Genomic DNA, 20,005 nt, shown 5'->3' with positions numbered 1-20,005 from the left:
CACATTTTGGTTGAAATTAGTTATATTTCAAACCTAATTTCAAATTAGTATGTCTATGCATTTTTTATGTGTATGTATGCATGTATGTATGTGTGTACATATGTGTAATGTATATGTGTGTGTACACTCATGTGTAATGTATATGTGTGTGTGCATATGTGTAATGTGTGTGTGTATGTGCATATGTGTAATGTGTGTGTGTGTGTGTGTGTGTGTGTGTGTGTGCATACTGTAAGTGTATAACGTGTGTATTGTGTGTACAGCCACAGTATTGCCGGAGCGGCCGTGGGCGGTACGGACAGAGAATGAAGGCGGCCCACGCAGACACAGCGGCATCAGACCGTTCAGCAGCTCTAACCTGTCCAAGAGCATCTCAATCAGCAACATCGCAGGGTGAGCCTGTCACTCAGCCCTAACCCCGCCTCCTCTATATCCCCCTGCCTGTCACTCAGTCATAAACCCCGCCTCCTCTACATCCCCCTGCCTGTCACTCAACCCTAACCCCGCCTCCTCTATATCCCCCTGCCTGTCACTCAACCCTAACCCCGACTCCTCTACATCCCCCTGCCTGTCACTCAAGCCTAACCCCGCCTCCTCTATATCCTCATGCCTGTCACTCAACCCTAACCCCGCCTCCTGTATATCCCCCTGCCCGTCACTCAAGCCTAACTCCGCCTCCTCAACATTCCCATTCCTGTCACTCTGCCATAAACAGCTCCAGCGAAACCCTATTCTATTCCTATGAGACATATAAGGCAGGTAGGATGAGCTGTCACTCTCTAATGTCACTGATGTGCCCATTCTCATACTCCCCTCCCGATCCTCCTCCCTCATCCCAATATCTAACCCTTGTGTGTACGCGTATGTCTGAACTGAAAAATGTTTGCAGCCCGGTGTTGGAGGAGATCCCGTTGAAAGGCCTGCGCTACCTGTCCCAGTCCACGGACTCTCTCAACAATACCAGCAAGGCCAACGAGTCCACCGAGTCCCTCACGGACGAAGGTGAGAGACGCTGTGCGCCCTCCCCACACTCACACTCACACTGCCCCCGTCTGGGCCATATTCTCACACCGCATCACCGGGCTTCACACAGGGGCTAAAGCACTGCCTGTATGAGAGAGATCAACTAAAATACAACTTTCATGTGGATAAAGTAGTGAAACCCGCTTTTGCTTCCGTTGTCAAACCATTTCACATCTCGAATAAACGGCCTTAAAGCTGAGACACAGGAAAGTGAGGAAAGAAAATGTGTTGAGAATGACTTTTTCCAGGCAAAACATTGCTTAAGATTAAGTTTTTAGGCAGCATATAGCCTCGTGGCTAAGGTGCTTGACGAGCCTCAGTGTAGCCCCAAAAAGGCCTTTACCCCACAATGCGCCAGGGGGATTGGCTTATTTTAACTGTAAGTCGCTTTGGATAAATGCGTCAACTGTAGAGTACAACACTGTCTAGTCATAAACCTACTAGAGCTGTTGACTGCATCTTTGCAAAGCTTCTGTTTAAGACAGCTTGTTAATCTTCTGTCATATGTTGCTATCTTCAAGCATCATTTACTGTATCGTGTACACAAACTGCTATAAGTTGGGCTATGGGGTGTGTTCATGTGCAATATTCAGTTGTGAGACTCTGTATCACCGCACACCATAACAGAATTTACTGTACATGCCCCAGAACCGCCTTTCCCTTCTGGAAGTTTGAATGCTTGTAATCTCTGTCAAGCTTTGAGCCGAGTATTACACACCAGACCTTGGTGAAATATGTCATTGTTTTGGATTTAAATACTTTTCTACAGTTTACTGAGCATGTCTGGTGTATTGGAACCCATGAAACGCTCTCGGAAAGTACAAACCCCGCCTTCTGGCCCTCTTGTTTGGTTCAGCTGTGCCAGGCAATCGAGGACAGAAAAGTGTTTGAATCGAAAACGATTATGTACTTGACCATGGTCTGTTAAACGCAGGTGATGGAGAAGCAGCGAGGCTAATGCTCTCTCTCTCTCTCTCTCTCTCTCTCTCTCTCTCTCTCTCTCTCTCTCTCTCTCTCTCTCTCTCTCTCTCTCTCTCTCTCTCTCTCTCTCTCTCTCTCTCTCTCTCTCTCTCTCTCTGTCTCTTGCAGGGACAGAGATGATGGACAGCCAGCTGATGGGCGAGTTTGAGGCGGAGGCGAAGGAGCTGGAGGCCGAATCATGGACCTTCACCGTGGACAAGAAGTACCTGAAACCACTCCGCAAGGACTCCATCAAGAGACAGGATGTGATCTATGGTAGGAGGGGTGACGTCCTGTGTCAGGGGTCATAGGGTCGGTTGTTAACGTACTTTAACATAACATACTGAGGAGAACAGACCATTCAGCCCAACAGTTCTCGCCATTGCCCAACCACGAGAGTGTAACTAACTTTGTTTTTAGTTACCTAAATACTGATCCTGAAAGTTTCTGCCTCTTCAACATGGCCTGGTAGGCTGTTCCACACAGCGTTGTTCTGGGGGCTTTGCATGAGTGTGGTCTTCATGCACAGAAATGTTTTTTCTGCAGAAGAAGACAAACTGAGAGAGACCCTATCAGGCTCAGGTTTCCTGTGCTATTTTGTATATTTCTGTGGTGAACAGTTCATGGGCTGAGGGGTGACTCTGGTGAGGACTGGTCTGCAGGTGCGTGCTTGCTTTGCATGGTGCAACCACAGAGGGTTCAGGTTTCTAGAACGAGTTCGGGCCCCAGCACCTGACGTTCAGGCATCCGAGCTCCTGACATCATAAACCCTGGGAAAATCATAAAATGTACACCCACCCATACTGTACGCAGCTTGCCCTGGTGCTCTGGACGTCTTGGTCTTCCCCTATGCCTGAGACCCTGTGCACTTGGCTACATTACATTCATTGCAGTATTAATGGATCATGGATTTTAAGTGAGAGTTTACGTGAAAGTGATTGAGAAGGTCCATGCCCTCGGCCTGTCACGTTACCGCTGGAGAAGCCTAGCTTGACGAGGTTCCCGCCCCGACCCCCGCAGAGCTGATGCAGACGGAGATGCACCACGTGCGCACGCTGAGGATGGTGTCGGAGGTGTACAGCAAGGGCCTCCTGAAGGAGGTGCAGCTGGAGGCGCAGACGGTGGAGCGGGTGTTCCCCGCGCTGGACGAGCTCCTGGAGATCCACAGCGGCTTCCTGGCCAGTCTGCTGGACCGCCGGCGGGAGGCCCGGCTGGAGAGCGGAGACTCCGGAAACTTCCTCATCCGAGAGATCGGAGACGTCCTCGCAGCCCAGGTGAGGTGTCTTTTTATTGGGTTTTCTTTTTTAAAAACCCATTCCTTTAAAGGTGAATTCGCATCAGCATTCTCTTCCTGGTTTTAGTATCTAAAAAACACAGAACATTTGCAAAGAGCAGTGACGTTGGTTTTGAAAAAAGTCCCTAACCTTGGGCTCTGGGGGCAGGGTTAGGGACTTTTTTCAAAACCAACGTCACTGCGCTTTGCAAATGTTCTGTGTTGCAATAGTTTTACTTTGATCAGTATGGAACACAAATAGAAAGCTCCAGCTTGCTATTAACAGCTCAAAAACAAAATATAAAATGATGCCCCTGGGCCTTTAATAAAGCTACTGAAAACAACTTTTGAACCAGGAAAAATTTACATTGCATCATTTTCACCATTTACGCACCGCTAAAATTACGAAAATTCAGGAAAACCATTTAGTCCCAAACATATCCATACATTCCTTATCTAACCTGCTTGTTCCTGGTCAAGGTCACGGGGGGTGCTAGAGCCTATCCCAGCATGCTCTGGGCACGAGGCAGGAATGCACCCCAATGATATTGATTATTATGATACTACATTGATATGAGATTCAGGGTCGATCCAGTCTACAGCACCCAGATGGTCAGCTAGATTTCCTTCTGTTTTCTTTACTTCTGCTACTATGTTGCATATGAATATTCACTGAGAGCTGTGCCATTGGTATCACCCATTGCTCCTTCATCAATATTAATAAGATGCACAGAAATATTTCAGACCTGACCATCTGGTTAGTGTTTACAATCTGTGGTATGGCTTCATGAAACTGTGGGTGAAAAGTGGATGTAAATTGACTTATAATAAGAATAAGAGGATTTTTCTGTGGAGGGTGGTGATTGGATTACATAAGTTAGTAACTGGCAGCACAGGCTACATATTTGGTACGGCACGGATAATGAAATCGCATCCTCGAGGGCGCAGAACGGCTGGTTTCCCACCCTCTCTTTAGCTGGGAGTCAGGTGTGAAACAGTCTGGCCAATCAGAAGCACTAATTGTTCAGTTAATTGCCCAGGAGAAAAGGAAAACCAGGGCCAGATTTGGATTTGAGGTCCAGATTTGATGATCCCGGCTGTATGTATGTATGTATCCAAGACCCACAAGACTCAACCTGTCTTTGCTCTGTCACGTGACCATGTTGTCAGCGTTTGATTCGTCTCTGCTTTGCCCCCGCCCAGTTTTCGGGCAGCAGTGCCGAGCGCATGAAGAAGGTCTACGGCAAATTCTGCAGCTGCCACAAAGAGGCCCTGAGCTTCTACAAGGAGCTGCACGCCAAAGACAAGCGCTTCCAAGCCTTCGTCAAGGTAACTGCTCTTCAGCTCATCCCAGAGTTCACCTGGAGTTTCATTTCTCCCCAGTCTGTCCTAATGGACAAATGAACGAATGTAAATGCACTTATGAATTTGTCTTCGAACTTTGAAGGGTCCCAGTGCAATTCAGCAGCAGTTTACCTCCATATTTGTGGAATATATGGGTATGCAGAATTAAATATACAGTCAGTGAGCACTCATATTTATAGATGTATTGTATGTATTCATATATTACTTATTTTCTTATTTAACTTGCTGCTGTAGCCTTTCCACTTTGAGATTTGGCACATTGTGTGTTCAGAGAGGCTCTTCTGCATTCCACTGTTGTCGTGAGAGGTTATTTGCGATACTGTCACCTTCCTGTCAGCTTTGAACAGCTTGGCCATTCTCCTCTGACCTGTCTCATTAACCACACGTTTCTGCCCGCAGAACTGCTGCTCTGCTGTTTTTTTGTTTTTGCAGCATTCTCTGCAAACTAGAGACTGTTGTAATCCCCGGAGATCAGTAGTTTAGAGATACTCAAACCACCCTGTCTGGCACCAACAATCAATCCACGGTCAAAGTCACTTAGATCACATTTTTTCCCCATTCTGACATTCTGCCACATGATTAGCTGATTGAATATTTAGCATGAACAAGCTACAGGTCTACCTAATAAAGTGGTCGCTGAGTGTATAATAAAAGGTAAAGTGTTGACTTGAAACAGCCAGTCAGGGACAGGGCTGTATGGCCACTGCGGAATGAGCGGAGGGATGGTTATGCGCACATCCAACATGTGGCCCTTTTATACAGAGCGCTTTAGTATGACGGGAGGAAGTCTAAGACGTGTGAATGTGAGTCATTACGCGGCTCTCGCGTTGGGGCGGGTGTGGGAACAGACAGCAGCGCCTCTTCCCCGGGCGAAAAGCGGTGCGTGCGTGACCGCGTGCCCGCGTGTTTTTCAGAGGAAGATGAGCTGCCCCGTGGTGCGGCGTCTGGGGATCCCAGAGTGCATTCTGCTGGTGACCCAGCGCATCACCAAGTACCCCGTGCTGCTCCAGAGGCTGCTGCAGTACACCAAAGGTGAGGCTCCCCCTGCTGGTCAACACGGGCTAAAGCAGGGTGGGCAAGGAGGGCCTTTTCCCAAGGATCATCAAACCATTACATTACATTACATTACATCATATTATTGGCATTTGGCAGACGCTCTTATCCAGAGCGACGTACAGTTGATTAGACTAAGCAGGAGACAATCCTCCCCTGGAGCAATGCAGGGTTAAGGGCCTTGCTCAAGGGCCCAACGGCTGTGCAGATCTTATTGTGGCTACACCGAGGATCGAACCACTGACCTTGCGGGTCCCAGTCATTTTCCTTAACCACTACGCTACAGGCCGCCCTGGACCTTAAGGGCTGAGAACTGCTAGTTTTCCACCCAGGAGTGTGAAACCAATTCAGTCTGGCCAATTCCTATCCGTATCCATCCATTTCGTGCCAACTATCATAGCTAACACGAAATGTTCTCACAACGTGGAATGTTTTTTCAGTGTTATAACTTTGCCACTACATTGTAGCAACCACAACAACACGTGTTAGCTGCTCTCAAGGATTAAAAGTCAATCAGTTTGAATTGCTTTTTTAGCTCCATTTCTTGATAAGTTCATGGATGACAGTTGAAGCTCCCCCCCTCTCTTTCTCTCCAGAGGGGGAAGAGGACTTTGCGGCGGTGACGCAGGCCCTGGGGCTGGTGCGGGAGGTGATCGGGGCGGTGGACGGCCGGGTGAACGAGCAGGAGCAGAAGCAGAGGCTGCGGGAGGTGTACCGGCGCACGGACAGCAGGTCCGTCATGCGCATGCAGAGCGGGCTGATGTTCGCCCGCGAGGACCTGCTGAGGGGCCGGAGGCTGCTCCACCACGGGGCCCTGCAGCTCAAGAGCTCCGCCGGCCGGCTGAAGGGTGAGCGTCTGCCCCTCCCTCCTCCCTCTGTCTCTATCTCTCTCTCACTCTGTCTCTCCCTCTCTCTCTGTCTCTCCTTCTCTCTCTCCCTCCCTCTGTCTCTCCTTCTCTCTCTCTCTGTCTCTCCCTCTCTCTCTCTGTCTCTCCCTCTCTCTCTGTCTCTCCTTCTCTCTCTCTGTCTCCTTCTCTCTCTCTCTCCCTCCCTCTCTCTGTCTCTCCTTCTCTCTCTCTCCCTCTCTCTCTCTGTCTCTCCTTCTCTCTCTCTCCCTCTGTCTCCTTCTCTCTCTCCCTCTATCTCCTTCTCACTCTCCTCCATCTGTTTCCCTCTCTCCTCCCTCTGTCTCTATTGATCTCTCCTCCCTCTATCTCCCTTTCTCCTCCCTCTGTCTCCCTCTTTCTCTCTCCTCTCTCTACCTCCCTCACTTTCTCTGTCCCTCTCTTTATCTCCCTCTCTCCCTCTATCTCTCACCCTCTCTTTATCTCCCTCTATCTCCCTCTATCTCTCACCCTCTTTTTATCTCCCTCTATCTCCCTCTCTCTTTCCTTCCTCTCTCCTCCCTCTATTGCTATCTCCCTCTCCTTATCACTCTCTCCTCCCTCTATCTGCCTCTCACTCTCTCTTTCTCTCACTCTCTCCTCCCTCTATCTGCCTCTCACTCTCTCTCTCTTTCTCTCACTCTCTCTCCTCCCTCTATCTGCCTTTCACTCTCTCTCTTTCTCACTCTCTCTCCTCCCTCTATCTGCCTCTCACTCTCTCTCTCTTTCTCTCACTCTCTCCCACTCTCTCCTCCCTCTATCTGCCTCACACTCTCTTTCTCTCACTCTCTCCTCCCTCTATCTCTATCTCCCTCTCTCTTTCTCCTCCCTCTATCTCTATCACCCTCTTTCTCGCGCTCTCTCACTCAGTTGTGGTTCGTTTTAAGGTGAATTTTAATTCTGGAAAGGATTTCGTGTTTCAGGAGCATTAAAAAGTCTCTCCAGTCCACTGTTTCTCCATTTTACCCCCTGCCTCCCATGCTGTCTAACTATGCCATTGTACAGAATTGATCTGTACCATTTGGAAGCTTACAATCTAAATCACAAAATCACAAAACTCCTGCTTTGTAATAATAAAAGTCTAGATAATATAGAAACGTAAAAACCTCACTGGGATGTGGAAAAGACTTGTCTCCTGTCTTGGTTATAGCAACATTCAACGCAACATATAACATAACATGATGTTGAGAACAGGCCATTCAGCCTTGCAATGCTTGCCTTTTCCTAAAAGTAAATTGTATCTACTGCTTAGTTTTGCTAAATGGTCAATAATATCTAACACTATATCAAGCCTGGTCTTGAAAGCCCCCAGTGTTTCTGCCTCGACTACATGTCCAGGCAAACTATATATTATAATGTTGTACATGCAGCTATAAAACAGGAGGTGGGTAAGGCCACAGGGTTAGTACCCATTTCATAATAAGTATTGGCGATTATGACCGGCATCCCTGCATTTTTACAGTCAGAATTTCTGACACGCCCCTCTGCCCCTGTTTCTCAGACGTGCAGGCTCTCCTGCTCTCCGATGTCTTCGTCTTCCTGCAGGAGAAAGACCAGAAGTACGTCTTCGCCACGCTGGTACGTACCCTCACCGAGCACTTTATCGGGGCACCTACTTATGCATGCATAAAATCATGTAGATACGGGTCAAGAGCTTCAGTTAATGTTCACATCAACCATCAGAACGGGGAACAAATTTGATATCAGTGATCCCGAGCATGGCATGATTGTTGGTGCCCGGCAGGCTGGTTTGAGTATTCCTGCAATTGCTGATCTTCAGTCTTATTACCAGACTAAAAACACGTTTTAAGACAAACATTTTTACAGTAAGGATCAGTCTTCAGTTGTTTGGAGGAAAAAAAGATCTTCAGCCTTATTTCGACACTAAAAGCGCTTGTTAAGGCACGTTTGTAGTGTGGATCAGCGTTGTGACCCTTCCCCCCCCCCCGGCCCCCTCTTGGTCCCAGGACCAGCGCTCCACGGTGCTCTCGCTCCAGAAGCTGATCGTGCGGGAGGTGGCTAACGAGGAGCGGGGCCTGTTCCTCATCGCGGCCGGGGTGGTGCCTGAGATGGTGGAGGTGCACGCCTCCTCCAGGGAGGAGCGAAACACCTGGATCCAGCTCATCCAGAGGGCCGCCAGCTCCATGTGAGTGGAGGGAGAGACAGAGAGAGGGGGAGCGAGATGAGCCCCTTCTGTGGCGGCCCGCGACGTCTCCCGGAGATTACGGTCGCCGTGACGCTCTGCCGTTTAGCGAAACGAGCGGTAAACCGCGGCAGGAGGAGATGGGTATTTTCTGGTTTTTATTCGCACCCAGACCAGGCTGTAGATTTCACGTGCCGCAGTGTCCCCCGTAGAGTTACCGAGGCTTATAGAGACAGATTAGCGTGCTGCTTTTTTATCGTAGAAGCATTTCATACTGAATTGCCCCCACAGCCACTCCCTCCCAGAATCCTCCAGTCCCGAACTGCTCCCCACTCCTCTCCCTCCTCTTCACCCCCCTCTCTCCTCCTCCTCCTTCTTATGTAGGGCGGGCTGTAGCATAGTGGTTAGGGTAAATGACTGGCACACGCAAGGTCGGTGGTACGATCCCCGGTGTAGCCACAATAAGATCCGCACAGCCGTCGGGCCCTTGAGCAAGGCCCTTAACCCTGCATTGCTCCAGGGGAGGATTGTCTCCTGTTTAGTCTGATCAACTGTACGTGCTTTCACAGGGAGAAGGATGAAGACGAGGGTATCCCCAGCGAGTCTGAGGAAGACAAGAGGGTGCTGGAGACCAAGGCCAAGGAGATGAGAGGTGAGGACCCTTCCCTCACTCCCACACCCAACACTCTACACTCCAGCCTGATTTATACTTCCTCACACAACCTTGTGACAAGTGTGTGAGGAAAATGACGCATTTTCAACTTTTTCTCAGTGTCGTGCACCTGTAGAATCTTGTTATGTCACAGACACTGTCATACTTTGTAGCGCAGCATTAATTGGCAGCCAGATGGAGCACTGACAGTGCTGCTCGTCCGTGCGCTGGAAGCAGACCTGGATCAAATACGTCAACCATTTTGAGTACACTTTCCTACTCTTTACTGTGTATTGCAACCTATAAAACCCTGCTGACCAGCTCAAGCTAGGTTTTGAAACAGCTGGTGGCTGGTTGACCAGTTCAGACCAGCTCTATACTCAACATGGTTTGACCAGCTCAAGCTATGTTTGGAAACAGCCGGTAGCTGGTCATTTCTAGCTGGTCATAGCTGAATTTTGCACTACTAAAGTGCAAGCCTTGCCTTCTGATCCTCTTGGCTGGCTCAGTTGCACCAGGCAAGATCAAATGAGCACAGAACAGCATTTGAATCCAAAAAATGACATATTTGACCCAGGTCTGGCTGGAACGCCGTCTTCCCTGGGCAGCCAGGGAACCTCCTCCCCTTCTGTACGTGACACTGAACTGATACGCTTGGTTGCCCCCCTCTGCGCCCCGCAGACCAGCTGCGCAGGAAGGAGCAGCAGATCGCCGCCCTGCTGGAAGAGAAGCTGAAGGTCTTCCACGACACGGGGAGCGACAGCGGGCCCGGGGGCGGGGCTCTGTTCCGGGCCCTCGCCGAGGACACGCCCGCCGGGGAGCTGGCCATGCAGGACGCTCTGAGAGAAGGTGGGGGGCGGGGCTTAGACCCGGGGGGAGGAGACGGGATGGCCGATTGGCTAGCCGGCCCGGGATGCTAGGGGAGAATGAATGATCTGTCAGCGTTCTCTTCGCCGGTGTATTTATAAGAGAAAATGCTTTGAGAATGAAGTGGTGAGTGTATGCTGTGGAAGAGGGATTGCTCTAGTGGTTGAGGCTGAGTGATGATCTTTCACCAGCCTCCTGTCAGTAACCTGAGACAGTGTTAGTGATGAGTACACTTGAGTTCAGTGTGTGTGTGCGTGTGTAGGTGTGTGAGTGTCTTTCTTTATATACATTTGCTTGCGTGTCTCTGTATTTGTATTTGTATCCGTGTGTGTGGCTGTATTTATATAGGTTATATGTTTGCAGTAGCCAGAGGAAGTGAGCTATCTGTCGATCAAATGAGTGCAGAATAACTGTGAAAACCTGTGGCTCTCCAGGACCAGAGTAGCACCCTGCAGAAAAAAACAGCTCAAGCTAGGTTTTGAAACAGCTCCCAGGTTGACATGGTTTTACCACCAAAGGCTACCGTATGTTTTGAAACAACTGGTACTGTAGCTGGTTGATGAGCTCATACCGAGCTAGACCAGCATATGACCAACTTGTGTGTGTGTGTGCTTGTGTGTGGGTGTGTGTGCTTGTGTGTGTGCGTGTGTGTGACATTTGTGTGTGTATGCGTTGCAGTGGAGAACATGCAGACCCTGGTGAGCAGTGGCCTGGTGGGGGCAGTGGAGCCAGCGGGCAGTGCTGGGTCAGTGTGGGGCTCCTGCAGCAGTTTCGACAGGAACCCCATCAACAACATCTCCAAAAGTGAGAGCACCCCTCTCCTTCCGCCCGAACACCGGTCCTGAGTGTGTGTGTCGAGCACTGAGGCGTGTTTCCCAAGCTAATGCAGGCTGTGTTTATCTCAGATGGGGAGGGAGACTCACCGGACCTGCAGAGGACGGAGTCAGATAGCGCATTAAAAAAGGTAACAAAACCTGTGTGTGTCTGTTTGTGGAGGTGCGTATAATTGCATGTGTGTAAGGTGTAAGTGTGTGTTTGTGTATGTGTGTGTGTGTGTGTCAGACCTGGTCCAAATACGTAATCATTCATTGGATTCAAATACTTTTCTAAGCTCAATTGATCTTGCCTTGTGCAATTGAGCTAACCAAGAGGACCAGAAGGTGGGGTTTGCAGTTTTTGAGAGTATTTCATAGGTTATCCATCGTAAAGTATTTGAATTCAAAACAACTATGTATTTGAACCAGGTCTTGGGTGTGTGTGTGGGTGTGTGCGTGCCTGCGTGTGCATGCGTGTGTGTGGGTGTGTGTGTATGGGTGGAGGGGTAAACACACAGTGCGTTGTGCCGAGAGGCAGAGAGAGTGTTTCCTCTTTGGGCCGTGTGATCTGGAGTGACTCAGCGTTTTACCCGGCCTGGCTCCAGCTCAGCTTGGCCTTGCCCATTTCCCCAGCACTGACGCTCCTCCACACCGCATATGAGGAGAGTTAATGCCTCCAGTATTACAGCGAGCTGAGCCGGCCAGCGCCCCCTGGCTGCGAGGGAGACCTGAGATTTAAAGCTCGTAATTACTGCTGGTGTACATATGCAGCAGGGGGGCTTGGGTGCCCTCTGTCGCACAACTCGTGGGACAAGTGTCGTATGACAAAAATGACTTATTTTAAACGGGAAAAAAAAGCGTTACACTTTTTCCAACGCACGGACAATGTCATATTTTGCCATGCAGCATTGATTGGACAGCAAAATTGAAATTCATCGTCATGGATAGGTTACTATGTTTTCACATGTAAACATCAGCAGTTTGGCATCTGTTTACCATAGAGACTACAAAAGGCTCTCCAAAGTATGAATGGAAAATGTTGGGTTGTGCGATGAAGTGTAAATCAGGCTTTAGGGCCTGTTCCCTCAGGGCTCAGTAATCCAGCAGCCCCACTTGTGTGTCTCAACAGGGGGTGAACACCAACCTCCTGCTGCTGCTGCAGAAGGACAGCGAGGTAGGGTCTGCTAGCCCCATTGGGTCTCATTGCTATCATGGGAGAGGGATGGTGGAACGTTTCCAGTGTAATGTCATTGGTGGGATGTTTTTTTTATTGGTGGGATATTTCCAGTGTATTGTTCTCATTGGTGGGATGTTTCCAGTGTAATGTCCTTATTGGTGAGATGTTTCTCTCTACAGGTCCTTCACAGTGTGTGTCGCCTGCATGAGCTGCTGAACTCACTGCAGGTACCTGTCACACCGCATTCTTCACCTGAACTGATAACACACATTAGCGCATTTAAAACCGAGACATTATCAATTTCTTCATTTGTCAGTTTAAAAGATGTGATTCTCATCTTTGCAGAAACACATTTGTTATGCAATGTGTGATGTCTATAGTAAAGTACAGAGGAAGGTACCGGTGTGATTTAGACTATGTTTGTACAAGCGTGTATTTGTTTTTGTGTAAGTTGTATGTGTGTGTGTTTATATTGTGTTATATGTTTGTGTGTATATGTATATGTGTGTGTGCGTGTGTTAATGTATGTGTGATAATGAGTGCATGTGTTTTTATAATGTTTGTGTGTGTGTGTGTGTGTGTGTGTGTGTGTTTATATTGTGTGCCTGTGTGCATTTGTTTGTGTTTGTGTGTGTTCGTATTGTGTGTATATGTGTACATGTGTGTTTATATTGTGTATGTTTGTGTGTGTGTGTGTGGGTGTGTGTGTATGTGCATATGTGTTTATATTGCGCGTGTATGTGTGTTTGTGTTTGTGCGTGTGTGTCTGTCTGCATGTGTGTGTGACTTGTTTCTTGTATTTTGGCAGGCGGTGGTGGTGCAGCAGGACTCCATCCTGGAGGAGCAGCGGAATGCGCTGAGCGAGCGACCCTCCTCCTCGCCCTCCTCCTCCTCTGTGTGGCGCTCCTCCTCCCTGGTGGAGCAGGAGAAGCAGCGCAGTCTGGAGAAGCAGAGGCAGGAGGCGGCCGAGCTGCAGCGGCAGCAGGAGGCGCACGCCGCGGAGCGCTGTCGGCGCGAGGGCGAGTGGGAGGCGCGGGAGCGTGACCTGGAGGGCAGGGAGGCGCGCCTCCTCCTGCTGGACGAGGAGACCCGGCACGGGCGCGGGGAGGTGCAGAGGGAGCAGCAGGAGCTGCGATGCCTGAACGAGGAGTACCAGAGGGACCTGGAGCGGCTGAGGGAGGCGCAGAGAAGGCTGGAGCGTGACAGGGAGCAGGCCCAGCGGGAGCAGCAGGAGGGGCCGGCGGGGGTGAGTGCCTCCTTGGCATATGGCCTAATTTACAGGCTGGACAAAAGTGTTGGAATATTGGACAGTTATCGTTTTTCAAAAGCTTCACAAATACTATGTCTCCTTTGATGATTTTACCTCAAAGAGAGTCAGTATTACATGTGGTGTGCTACATGGCTCAATCCTAGGACCCATCCTGTTTAGCCTTTACATGCTCCCGTTGGGGACTATTATCCGCAAACAGATTATAAATTTCCACTGAGGGCCTGGAAGCAGGCCCAGCGGCAGGAGAGCAGGGGCAGAACGAATTCTCCTCCACATTGGGCCTACTGGAGCCTTTGACCTAGCCATCAAGACACACAAGAACTGGAGGCTGCTTCTGGTTATCAGTTCTATTGATTCCTATGGAAGCTAGTCAATACCAATTAATGGAGGATGCCATATTTGACTATGGGACTTTTTGGCCTGAGAGCATTCACACTGGGTACCCAAACGTGAAGGGATGAATAGGAATGAAGAATAATCTTCTTCTGTGCGGCTCATAAAAAAAAAAAAAAAAAAGGGTCCCTGGAGAGTAATTTGTACAGTGTGAAGATTTGTTTTATTTAAAAGTACGGTCCAAAATAGCATACATTCGGGAGGGTAAAGTCGTAATTTTGAATGAGCTTCATTGGGGACATTTGCTTAATAAGCTGCAACAAAGTTAATGAGCTTCTGGGGGAATGTCAGTCCCTGGTCGCCTGAACTGAGCTCACCCTCCAAACCTTCTTTTTGAATCTGATTTCAGGAGAAAATTAGTCATCGTAGGGCCTTTTGACCAAGCAGACCTGGGTTCAAATAGTATTTGTTTTGAATTCAAATACTTTTCTGTGCTCTATTGCTCTTGCCTGGCTTGCAAGAAGGAGCAGGCGGTTTACACTTTTGGTATCATCTCATTCTATTACACAAGAACAAGCTGAACAGTATTAATCTGATTTCAGGAGAAAAGGAGTCGTAGGGCCCTTTTGACCGAGCTCAGCTTCCTATCTTTCTTTCTGAATGTGATTTCAGGAGAAAAGGAGTCGCAGGGCGCCCTCTAGCACCTCGGAGGACTCCCTGCGGATCCCGAGCCCTGTGGAGCGCAGGCTCTCCTCCTCCCCCATCAGGGACACTCTGCTGAGGATGGGCTCCATGCGCAAAGGGAAGACCCTCAACCCCTTCGCCTCGAACCCCAGCCACAAGGCCCCGGCTGGGGAGGGCCAGAGCCACATACCCGGCCGGCTGCTGCAGCTGGCCAAGCCCAAGGAGCCCAAGGAGCCCAAGGAGCCCAAGGAGCCCAAGGAGAAGAAGGAGAAGAAGAAGAAGAAAAAGGATAAGGGGCCGCTCCCGCAGCCTGCAGGTACGGAGGGCCCCAGACACGCAGCAGCGTGCTAAGTATAGACACGCAGCTCCTAGCAACGTGCTAAATACAGAGAAGCTCTACACACAGCAACATGCTACATCACGACACACTACAGAGCAACATGCTACATCACGACACACTACAGAGCAACATGCTACATCGGAACACACTACAGAGCAACATGCTACACCGGAACACACTACAGAGCAACATGCTACATCACGACACACTACAGAGCAACATGCTACATCGGAACACACTACAGAGCAACATGCTACATCGGAACACACTACAGAGCAACATGCTACATCACGACACACTACAGAGCAACATGCTACATCACGACACGCTACAGAGCAACATGCTACATCACGACACACTACAGAGCAACATGCTACATCACGACACACTACAGAGCAACATGCTACATCGGAACACCCTACACAGCAACATGCTACCGTCAGTGTTTCTATTGTTCATGCTGCTAGAAAAAAAAATGCTCTAAAAGTGATTCCAACAATACTGTTATAAACTATATATTTATAATTATTGTCAGAGTTATGATGTCCTGATGTCCGGCTCTCCTCCACAGACTCCACACTGCTTCCAGGCCCAGAGCAGCCTGTGGATGGGGAGATCCTGCTCTGCTGACCTCACTCTGTCCTCCAACATCCCACAATTCTCCCATCCCGCGAGAGCTGCTGCAGCTGTTTGCAGGACCGAGCAGATGCAGCCTGACTGACTCCAGATCTGTCATTGGTCCAGGGAAGGCACCCCGTCCTGCAGACCGGTCTATCTCTGCACTGACTCTGGGACGTGCCTTCCGGTTCTTCGTTGGCTCAAGGACACAAGAACTATTACCGTTTATATCCAGAATACTGTATGTTTTCAACTTTAGGGTAACGTGAAAAGGTCAAGCAAAGAACAAAACAAGCTTTTTGCATGGCCGTGTCAGCCTCAAACCTCTGTTTACGATGGAGGACACTGTACCATATATACATGCACATATGGAGTATAAGTGGAGTATAAAGCACTTGATTATAGATCTGTTTCAGTGGGTGAGCCGTTCGGTTGGTTCCCTCACGGTCTCACTCGTGTAACCATGGCTTCACGCTCCTCAGTCCTCTCTGTTCCGCCCCTGAGAAGAGATAGAAATTCTCACCTCTCTTTTATTTTCCACTAGCGGCTAAAAGCAGACGCATACAGCTGCCGTGATTGTGGCTAAAGGTCACCTATTTTAGCCCAGCCGGTGGGAGGGAGCAGGGCAGAGAGAGGGGGTGAGTTCCACACACCTGTGGGCAGGACTGACAGACTGACACAGACTAACGGCGGCCGACTGGAGGCCAATTTATGCTCCGTCAACAAAGTGTCGCGCCACATGTCCGCGGGCAGAAATTGTTTTGACGTGAAGACGACACCTTTGAGCGTCGGCGACAGGCGTCCCGTCGGCAGGCAGCCGTGATTGGTGCACTGAAACAAAACAGAAGGTTGCCGTGGCGAGTGTACTAGTTCACTAGTGGGCCGCTTTGTTTTTATGAATGAAGATGTTTTGTTTATGTAACCAGCTAGCGAAATGGACGGGCTCGAGGAGAAGCTGGTTGCTATAGTAACAAAGCGCACGGTCTCTGAGCTGTAAATGCGGAACGTCGTCGGACAAAGTTCTGTCGGCGGACACTTTGTTGCGAGGCACTTTGTAGCGGAAGCATAAATTAGTTTTGAGACTGACTCAGACTGACTGACTGACTCAGAGACAAACTGGTAGAGACACAGATTAGCACGGACGAGCACACACTGGTACAGACGGTGAGACTGAGGTGAACCGATGCAGACAGATGCCGGAAGCTGCCTGGATCAATGAGACAATCGTGTGACAATCATGTGACTGACAAACACCAATCCAGATGCCGATTGAGAATGACCAAAGGACTCAGCGACAGACAGATGGAGAGACAGACAGGTGAAGAGGGACCAGCGATGGTTTAGAGAGCTGTTGGATGTAGGATGAATCCTGTTGAATCAGACCTGGTTTTAAATAGTATTTTTTTTGGATTCAAATACTTTTCTGCATTTGGACTAACCTTCCCTGGTTTACTGGAACAAATGAAATGATCCCAAAAGTGTAAGCCCCGCCCATCTGCTCCACCTTGCAGGCTCAAATGCACCCGGCAAGATCAATCGAGCGTAGAAAAGTATTTAAATCCAAAACTAGATGATGCTTTTATCCAAAACAACTTACAGTTGATTAGACTATACAGATATCAGCATACAAAACATATATTTGAACCCAGGTCTGTGTTTGGAAGCTATCTTGTCTTCTAAATGTTTCTTGCCAAAAATTAAATTTCAAACATACTCCTGCTAAATTATGAAGTTAGTGTAGAAATAAGCTAAATCCTTTAGTCACCTTCGTGCACATCTTGGTCTTTTGATACTGAGCACTTTAAAAGCAAGCAATTGATTTATTCCATTCAAATTTTAAATATATATTAATCGAACAACCAATTTGTTTTGGTTTTGTTCATTTTCAAACTTATAACATATTTCTAAATACATTTTAAATAACATTAATTTTAACTGCATTTATTAAATAGTGAAGTCGGATGGGAAATATGGTGCTCCTGTCTACTTGGGTCTAGTAGCTCCAGTCGTAAACTTTTGCTACTTGTTTGCTTCTAAATCTCTCCACAAGATGGAGCCAAAGCTCTTAAGTCGATATGGATATTGTCCACTTCAATGGAAAGCTTTATAAACTCAAATTAAATCAGAAATTGATTTTCAAATCAAAAACTTATTTTATTGACTCTTTAGTCAGTATATTCTGCTTCATCTCCAGACCCTGATAAGTTGACCACCAATCCCTCTTTGTAGAACATTCTACGTCGGCTAATTCTTACCCTGGTAACTACCTGCGGGGCAGGTAAATTCTCACCTTACACAAGCAGCACTGTGTTCCTGCTTCAAAAATGTAAGCACTTATAATAAATGCTCCCTGAAAATGCAAATTCAGCGGACTAGTTTAAAAGTAACTGTATCTCTCATTGAAAGGCTGATAACCTTTTTATGCCGGCTGCTTTTTATTGATGAATGAATGGGTGGCTCCGCCTGCCCTCTTGGGTTTCCCTGATTGGCAGACATAATGTATGTTCTCCATTCTCATTCGATGATTTGGTTTGTATGTGTCTGTCCGGGGAATGTATTTATGCGCCTGTCTGTAAAAGCTAATTTGGATACTGTTTCAGTGGAGGCGTCTTTTGTTTTTATTGATAAGCAGAATGGAGTTGTTGGTTGCGCTGCACTCTACCAACCATAAGAGGGCGGTGTGGTTGCGTTTCTCACATTTAGTTTAACTTTAACCGTGAAGGGATGGGGTGGGAAGGGGGTGGAAAATGAGAAATCAAAGGCAGTCTGTATTTTCCCTTCGGGGGGAATATTCTTTTGATTTTCTTCCGATCTTCATCACCCAAATGTCTCCAGATCTATAAAAAATGCACATAATTCAAAAGCGCTTATACAGGCAGAGAACGCGGCTGGGCTGACGCTCGGCACTGAATGAAACGAATGCATTGGAAAAGCCAAGTGATGCATTTTTATTGGTTCATTATCAAAATTAAATACATTCCCTTGACCTTAATAAATTTGGTCCCCTTTCTGAAATAGTCTAGCGTACGGTGACCCCTCTATACACCGTTGGGCCGCCTCTCCAGCGAAAAGCCGCGGAGCGAATGAGAAGATTAATCCTCGAGCCCATCGGAAGTGCGAGAAGCCGGTTATGGACTATTATGGAACCTTTTTAACAAATGCTATTTCGAGGGGAAATGGGAGAGGCCCTTACATATTCTTACACTGTTGATGAAATGCACTCAATTGTAGGCTAAACCCTGGTGCCTTTTGAAAGTCATTTATACCTCTTCTCTCAAAGAATACATTTATTTCAAAGGTTGTACTTAACGTACAGTTTTATTTTCTTTTAGAATTGTGTGTAAAAAGGGAAAATCAACTTCTGTAAATAGCATTCACTTAAAAACTGAACTGTAAAACATTTGTGCGTGTGATTTATTTCATTGTTTTAGAAATTAAACGTGAAAAATGCTAAGCCTCAGACCTGAAAACCAGAGAACTGAACCGAGTGGCCTTAAATGAGTTAATTTGTTAATATGACATTAATAGGAGATATTCCAAAGATCATGAAAATAACAAAATATATACACGGAAATGTGGAAAACATGTGTCGCAGGAAATACTAACCCCGGGAGCTGAAAAACTGAAAATAGATAACAAATTAAACAGATTAGTATTCACATATTTATTTATTTATTTATTATTATTATTATTATTATTATTATTATTATTATTATTATTATTATTATTTTTTTTTTTTTAAATTATTTTTATTATTATTTATCTGTATTATTACTATTAGTAATTTTTATGAAAATAATAGGAAATAGTTCAAATATCATGAAAACAATAAAATGTGTACAGGAAATGTCTTGCACAGGAAATCGTGAAAAATGCTCAACCCCTGACCTGGAACTGCGTTTTCTTAAATTTATAAAAAAAATAATTGAAAATGTTTCACCGGAAATCATGAAAACTGCCCGGAAAGGCCGTTACTTGTCAACGGTTGTTATGATGCTGTCCGGTGTAGCTTCCCACGGTCCTCGGCTCTTCTGACTGGTTTCCAGCCTTAATGAGTGAATGTGGGCCTAATTGACTGCTGCCAGCTGTTGGTGAACCTCTTTGGTTGGGTGAACCACCTGTTGCTTCTTTCTCCGCTCGCTGTCCGCCCATGGCAGTAGAAGTGGCTTGTAAACTATTCCATTCGCCCTGTCTTTCTGTCTGTTGGCCAGCGGATCTCTGGATGTGTTCCAGCGCGAGGGTTAATGTAGAATCACATTTGTTCCACTTTTTTTCACTTAGCCACGTCCTTTCCAGTGTGTTTACTTTCGTCCGGAATTAGTGTCGACAGGAGCGTCCTTCCAAAAAGTCTGGAGTCGACGATTTGGCGTTGGATAACTGCGACTTCTGGAGCTGATTAAATCGAGGACCGGGGATAAAATAATAGGTAAGAACGGCGTTCATGATATAACATACAAATAAAACAGCCCTGTGGCCAAACCCTCTTTGGCTGTAATTTTAGAGAAAATCTAGTCCATCGCCGTTGCTCACTCTGTTCGAGAGGAATCC

The 20,005-nt window shown here is 47.6% G+C and overlaps 1 protein-coding gene across 4 annotated transcripts in view; it reads left to right on the top strand.

Annotated features, from left to right (window-relative positions):
* LOC133111183 (A-kinase anchor protein 13-like) overlaps positions 1-18,855 on the top strand; it is a 44,806-nt gene extending 25,951 nt beyond the window's left edge. For all 4 annotated transcript variants that reach the window (XM_061221345.1, XM_061221344.1, XM_061221343.1 and 1 more), the window contains 18 exons: positions 264-393; positions 890-1,002; positions 2,113-2,259; positions 3,004-3,257; positions 4,460-4,585; positions 5,536-5,653; positions 6,271-6,522; positions 8,060-8,136; positions 8,526-8,704; positions 9,271-9,353; positions 10,035-10,202; positions 10,899-11,024; positions 11,126-11,184; positions 12,165-12,209; positions 12,392-12,439; positions 13,021-13,458; positions 14,488-14,815; positions 15,411-18,855. In XM_061221345.1, the coding sequence (XP_061077329.1) occupies positions 264-393; positions 890-1,002; positions 2,113-2,259; positions 3,004-3,257; positions 4,460-4,585; positions 5,536-5,653; positions 6,271-6,522; positions 8,060-8,136; positions 8,526-8,704; positions 9,271-9,353; positions 10,035-10,202; positions 10,899-11,024; positions 11,126-11,184; positions 12,165-12,209; positions 12,392-12,439; positions 13,021-13,458; positions 14,488-14,815; positions 15,411-15,469 (2,750 nt within the window). In that variant the 3' untranslated portion in view covers positions 15,470-18,855. The remainder of the gene's footprint in view (positions 1-263; positions 394-889; positions 1,003-2,112; positions 2,260-3,003; positions 3,258-4,459; positions 4,586-5,535; positions 5,654-6,270; positions 6,523-8,059; positions 8,137-8,525; positions 8,705-9,270; positions 9,354-10,034; positions 10,203-10,898; positions 11,025-11,125; positions 11,185-12,164; positions 12,210-12,391; positions 12,440-13,020; positions 13,459-14,487; positions 14,816-15,410) is intronic.
* Positions 18,856-20,005: the final 1,150 nt, after the last annotated feature.

Source organism: Conger conger, chromosome 15 (assembly GCF_963514075.1).
Source record: "Conger conger chromosome 15, fConCon1.1, whole genome shotgun sequence".
Lineage (NCBI taxonomy): Eukaryota > Metazoa > Chordata > Actinopteri > Anguilliformes > Congridae > Conger > Conger conger.
Note: the sequence above shows the minus strand (reverse complement) of the source record. Positions and strands in the feature narration are given on the sequence as shown.